The following is a 6,643-nucleotide window of genomic DNA, read 5'->3' on the forward strand; positions in this document are numbered from 1 at the left end:
TACACTTTGCAGAGGGAAAAAAAGATAAAAGACAAGGAGGCCCAGTGCATGCTCTGCATCTTTTCAGCAGAGCTTAATGAAAGGCAGAGGTATCACATTTTTCAAAGAATGAAGATTGGCTCCTGACAGCAGCTGAGGAATGGGTCAGATCTGAGCCACAAACTCCACAATTTGGGCAGAAGGAAGCAAAAAGGCACATAAAAGGATCACCAGCACAAGGACATAGAAACAGGGGAGCTGTCACATTCTCATCCCTGAAATGAGTTCAAACTGCTGTATTTGGGACTGAAACACAAAGGATGAATGAAACACATGGTCTCCCTCCACCTTTCCAAGCGGTAACCCATGCCTGCCTAATGTCTTTGGTGCAGCACTGAGCTACTTCTTGCTTGACAATAGTCAGAGCTGCCTCCAAGCTTGCCAGCTTTCTAGGGTGAATTCTCCTGGCCCACATCTGCTAACACAATCATCAAACCAGCTCTGGGATCTGCTCCACTGTGCCACTGAGCCAGGAACCCACTGCTGCAGCAGTGCTGACCCAAACAGAGCTACAGGAGGACAGCATACGCAAAGGTAACATTTACTGAGAGATACAGAACTGAGTATTATGAAGGACATACATGGATGGAGAGGGTAGCGACACCACTGCAGAGGGCAGCTTGGACCCCCTTCCCAGCATGCCAGGAAAGGAGCTGGATGCTACCGGACAAGTAACACAATGGAGATAACTGTGGCATATGTGTTTGTAACAAACAGACCATTATAACATACATTTCTATGGGATCACATCTAGTGATTATATAAATCCATATAGAGATCACTGTATAAAAACTTTGTAAAAAATACTTTAAAAAAGTGTAAAAATGTGCATTCAAAAGCACGGCCGACACGGACAGCTGGGCTGTAAACATTATACTGAGTGTGCTTGTGGGGGGCGCCTGCGCCACCGAGCCCCGACAGGCCTGCCCACCAGATGGGGCTGCATCAAGTGTTTGTGGTTCTTGGGTTTGGGTTTCCCTCCGGAGCGTGCGCCAGGAGCAGCAGCAGCCTCTGGGCAGGGTGCTGGTGGGCACTGCCCAGCTGCCACTCCTCAGCCTGCAGCCCCTGCTACCCACGGGCTGCCTGCTCCTTGCAGGACACGCTGTGGCTTTGTGGGTCCCAGGGCTGAGGGCAGGCTGAAGGGCTGTGATGATGCATCACAGGGAGGCTGCCCTCACTGGCACCACCAGCCCTGCTCCCAGGTTCAGCCTCAGAGTACATGGTTGGCAGGTTCCTGATCTTCTCTGTTCCCATGTTTGGTCCATAGTTCCCAAGGAAGCCCACTGGGTCCTGGCTGCACCAGGCCTGGGTGTACAGTTCTTCATACAGTACATACATTAGAGACCCTGGAAGACCCTGTGCCACTGTCTCCTCCTCGTGGCCCTGTGCCACCTTCACTTCTTCTCTAGCTGCTCCAGCAGTGGGTTGGCTTCACTCTCAGGTGTCTTGATGCTGTCTGTCTGCACGATGCAGGTGGGACGGTGCCGGGTCAGCATCAGGATGAGCTGCTGCCTCTCCTGTTTCAGCTCTTCTATCTGGGCCTTCAGCTCAGCATTCATGAGCTCTAGACGCTCAGACTCCTAGCAGGACAGGAACACAACCGCATGTGACTTTATCTAGCAGGACAAGACACAAGAAACAATTTGGCCAACATGCCACCTCTGCTCGGTGCTGTCCCTCAGCCCCTGCAGCAGGGGAGCAGGCTGAAGACCTGCCAAGGCATCACATCCCTCCAGGCAGTTCATCCCCAGCCCTGCTGCCTCATGCTTGGCACTTAGTGCTGTCACACAGAAACACACAGCCACCACCTGGGGCAGGTCTCTGCCACACCCCAGCAAAACCTGTGTCTGGCTGCTTTCCGTGCTCTGGTAAGGTGTTTGGGGACAAACCCATGCTTAAGTTTTCACCCAGCCCATCTGTAAGCATCTGCCCTTGTGAAATGACTCCTTCCAAGTTGTGTCATCTGCCCATGTCTCACCAGTTTGCAGAAAAACAGCAAGGTGCTGTGACAGTTTTTCTGCCCTGGGGCTAGAGGTGGAGTGAGCATCTGGCCTCTGAGTGGGAAAATCTTTAGGACTTCGGTCAAGGGGTCAGCACACTGCCAGCCCCTGTCCTGTGCCACACTCATATGGTGTTCCTGCTGCAGCACTGAGGCAGAGACATTATTATTCTTCTCTCACCCCAAGCCTGGAGCCAACCTCCAGCCCTCTCCAGCCCTGGTACCAGGGGTAAGCTCTGCCTGGGCACATACATGGCCACCACCTTCACAGCCTCACCAAAAGCGGAGGCTGTATTTTCCCAGATAAAGGCACTGGAGCAAGGGGGGCCAGAGGGGACGCTCAGGAGGCAATGTTTCCTGCAGCTGGAGCACTGTTCTAGGGAGGTCCCTGCTGTGCCCTGGGACAGACTGGGGCACCCACCCGCTGCAGGAACTCCGTCCTCTCCTTCTTCTTGTTACGACATCGTGCAGCTGCTACTTTGTTTTTCTCCCGGCGCCTTTTCCTCCTCTCTTCTTCCTCATCCAACTATAACAAGACAGAGAAACCCAGATCAGAGCCAGCAGATGCGGGCTGGGGCAGGAGTTGGGGGTGAGCATGTGGCAGCCCCACCCCATGGCAGGGCAACGTGGCAGCCCCCTGGTCACGGGCCACCAGCAACACGACTTAATCCTCATGGAACCAGGTATGCTGCTGCTACAGCCTCTACCTCCACTCTGTGGGAACACAGAGAGAGAGACCTGTACCCACAGCTGAGGACATGGCTGGTAGGGGACAGATAGCCCTTCACAGGGCTGCTCCCTCCCTGAGAGAGGGAAGAGACAGAGAATAGAGCCCCCTCCCAGAAACATGGCTGGTTTGTCACACAGACATCTACAGGCTCAGCTCTGTTAGCACAGACATTGAAAGCATCACACACGGCACCAAGGACAAGAGGCAGAAAAACCCAGAAGATACTGGAATGCGGCAGGCACAGCTAGGGTATCTGGGACTGTCTGCTGCAGCTTCAGCACTGTCTCAGTCACAAGGCCACCACAGTAAGGCAGGGACAGGTCCTGCATCCCCTGTGAGGGGGCAGGACACAGCAGTACCTGCACTGTCTGCCATGACTCAGTTCTCTGTGCTCTGACCCAAACCACACAGGCCAAGCCAATAGGCCCTATGGGTCAGAAAACCATAATCAAAGTACTTACTAATATATGCTGCAATGTGTAAATGGCCTATGGCATGCCTACATCCAGGAACCCAAACTAGCTCCTTCAAGAAAAATCTGAGTGCTGGAAAGCCCTGCCAAGTCAGGTTACACTTTGCAGCATGGATAGAGAAGAAAAGGTCCCCAGTGTCTTCATCCACATTTGGCCTGGGTCTCTGAAATTTGAGGTGTCAGACTGAACTGCCTCATTCCTACCAACTGATAGCCGGTGGCCACAAGATCACCTCACATGCAGACACACTAGCAGTGCCTGATGCCAATGAAGGCTGCAGGGGTCATCATCCACAGTAGACTGTGCACACTGCTAACAGTCATCAACTCCAAAACCCACTAATCAAAACATCCCAGTGTGATGCACAAGGACTGGATGAAACATGGACTCAGCAGAGGTAGAGTGAAGGGATGGCTTAAGCAAGCTGCATGTCCAATACACAGCACACAGCATGCTGTAGATGGCAATGTCTGAGCTTTACAGCACTAACAGTTTTGCATCTTTTCTACCTTGCTTTGGAAGCATTATACCACAGTTGCCATTTCAGCTGGGGTGAAAATATTAAGCAAAGCCAGCACAAGCTATGCACAGACTTCCATAATGCCAGGCTGCCACCATTCTTTTGGCAAGGCAGTGTCATGGGGCACCAATGTACCACACTTGGGAGAACTACAATGGGAACTGCACTGATACCCCCAAGTCCAGTCAGAAATGGACAGCTCACACTGCACCCACATAACTTAGATGTTACAGGTTAGCAGAAGTAATCTGGAAGGCACTAACTCTACATTCCACTGCCAGGTCTTGCAAAAGTTCCTGACAGAAATTGAGAGGAGGTGGACATCAGGGTAGATGCAATTCCCCTCTGCAAATTTACCAACTACACATCTACCCCTAAGACAGCTTCCTGGTCTGTTAGTTCCAGGATTACTAGGAGGGTGCATAGAGGTCGCTTGTGCTCATAGCTCTAAAGCTCAAAAAACGGCCCCAAACTTGGCTTCAAAACTACATCTTGGGGCCTAACAGCAACTGGAAGAGCAACCAGCAACTGCACCAGCCCTGGAAACTGCCTGACACCTCCATGCCCTGTTGGTCCATTCAACTAGAATTACAGAATAAATGACCTGTCTCTGACCCTGCCTCTACCCCACAGAGGGCCCAGCAAAGGTCCGTGTCCTTTAGATGGAATACAGATGCCCAAGGAAGGTGGCTCAACACAGACAGAAGAAGCTTGAACCCTTGGCTCTGCTTTTGAGCACAGCTCCTGTAGCTTCCTAGAAAATAGAAAAGTTTGGACAAGATCTTAAAGATCACCTAGTGTCAACCCCCCTGCCACAGGCAGGGACACCTTCCAGTACAGCAGTTGCTTAAAGCCCCATCCAGCCTGGTCTTGAACACTTCCAGGTATGAGGAATCCACAAATTCTCAGTGCAGGGAAGTTCTCTTTTCAAGACATCAGGTTTTCCCCATCTGCTTCTGCTTGATTTCAGTTCAAAAAGGTGGCATGGCCCTGGTGCTGAGGGTTAGGACGTTATTCAGAGGCACATGGGACAGTGATGATGTATCACCCAATAGCATGTCCCAGCAGTTGATTTCCAGGGGATCTCCATGGGTAGAAGTCCCTGTGGGGATGCCTCCTGAACTGCTTCAGTCAGCAGCCTCAGGGACTGAGGTGATCATCTGCCTGAGGGGCAGGGCTCAGTCTCAGAGGAGCACCCCAGGTGGGATTCAGGGGTGGAGGAGCCCAGCAGCATCTGTCTACACCTGTCCAAGAGGAGAGCAGCTTTCCCAGTGGGGCTGTCCATCACCCTGCAGAGAAGCTGGCCCCCAGCACGCACTGGGTGGGTTTTGTGTGTGCTCCCAGGCACAAATACCCCAATGCCAGGAGATGCTGGTGCCCCAGCAGAGCGGAGAGAGCTGCCTTGGCCAGGCTCGTGGCAGGCAGCCTGCCCTGCCAGGCACCACAGAGTGGCACACCAGCACGCAGCATTCCTGGGCTCCAGCACCCTGCAAGAGGAAAGCAGCTGCAGGCTGCATTGCAAAACTGTGCGTGGGCAGCATCTTGGCTACTCATGGGATAAGCAGCTACTGCTACAGCTCCCTCAGGCTTTTGCTGCAAAGCCTTGCCAAGGGCAGCTCCATTTGCTGTCTTCAACTCCTCAGCTTCATGCAGGGGAGGAGCCGGCTGCATGGAAGGTAGCTGTGCAAGGGCTCTCAGTGGGTTTTCTCTTAGCTTTCCTCTACATGCTGCCTCAACAGCTGGCTCAGAGGACACTCAGCAATTCCAGTACCTGCTGCGGGGCAGAACCGCCCTGTCCCTGTCACACAGATGCCAGTGACATCACATACCCATGCCCACAAAAAGCAAAAGCAGTGGTTGCAGGGCCAGCCCAGAGGTGCCCAAAATGCCCCAGGAAAGGAGCTGGCCTGGAAAGACAGCATAGCCACAGAGTCACCCTCCTTCTTCCCCAACCCATGAAGCAAGGCAGGCACTGCAGACCATTCGCTGCATCAATACCCAGGCCAAGAGCTTGGAAGAGAATTTGGCTTCAGCTGCAAATCCATGACTGCTTTGCCCACAGAGGAACAAAAGCCATTAGCATCCCCCAGGGCCTTACAGTGGCCTCCCACAGTATCCTAGCCTCAGCTCTTCCCACTGCAGAGCTCTCTAGTCCTTCCCAGGCAACCTCCAGGCTGCACAAGCTGACTGGACACTCTTGGGCACAGAGCTCCTGTGCAAGGTGAGTAGATGAGCTACATCATACCAGTTCTACCCACAGGAGTCCACCTCAAACAGGTGGGGGGAAAGAACAGGGGTGCTCTGCACAGGTGGCTGCTGCTGAATTCTGCCAAAAAAATTGGGGTAAATCAAGTGTCAGCACCATTTGGAGAGCAGGTTGCCCCCTTGAACTCCTATTTTACTCCTTTCAGCTCACAGCTCATCACAGGCAGCTTTTCACATCATCCAGCACCTCCTTGCTCACGCTTCCAGAGAACACACATCACCCCATCCTCATATGGCATCATCTGAGGTAACCTCACCCAGAGCAAATGCTCTGTTCAGAAGGCTGTATATTGGACCTTCTAACAGCAGCCAGCACCCTCACCACCGTGGGACCTCTGGAACAGTGGGTTCCCAGCTCCACTCACAGGCAGTAGGAGGTGCAAACACTCACCACCAGCTCAGCCAGAGTCAAAGAGTGGACAACCAACACATGGGACATAAGGAAAACACTGTCCAAGCATCTCCCTGGTCCCTTCAGCCTGGTTCTGACATGGCAGCCTGTGGTACCAAGCAGAAACCACCCATCCTCCCCATCCCAGGAAACTCGAAGTGAAGCCAGGGCCCGCCCCAAGCAATGGGGCAGCAGCAGCTCCCAGCCAGCAGCACCTGTGGCACAG

The 6,643-nt window shown here is 53.1% G+C and overlaps 1 protein-coding gene across 1 annotated transcript in view; it reads right to left on the reverse strand.

The window, feature by feature from the left end:
• Positions 1–564: 564 nt before the first annotated feature.
• JDP2 (Jun dimerization protein 2) overlaps positions 565–6,643 on the reverse strand; it is a 6,734-nt gene continuing 655 nt past the window's right edge. The window contains exons 2-3 of the mRNA XM_005417468.2: positions 2,460–2,564; positions 565–1,619 (exon numbers count right to left, since the gene is read on the reverse strand). Coding sequence (XP_005417525.1) covers positions 1,434–1,619; positions 2,460–2,564 — 291 coding nt within the window. The 3' untranslated portion in view covers positions 565–1,433. The remainder of the gene's footprint in view (positions 1,620–2,459; positions 2,565–6,643) is intronic.

This window comes from Geospiza fortis, unplaced genomic scaffold, assembly GCF_000277835.1.
Source record: "Geospiza fortis unplaced genomic scaffold, GeoFor_1.0 scaffold54, whole genome shotgun sequence".
Lineage (NCBI taxonomy): Eukaryota > Metazoa > Chordata > Aves > Passeriformes > Thraupidae > Geospiza > Geospiza fortis.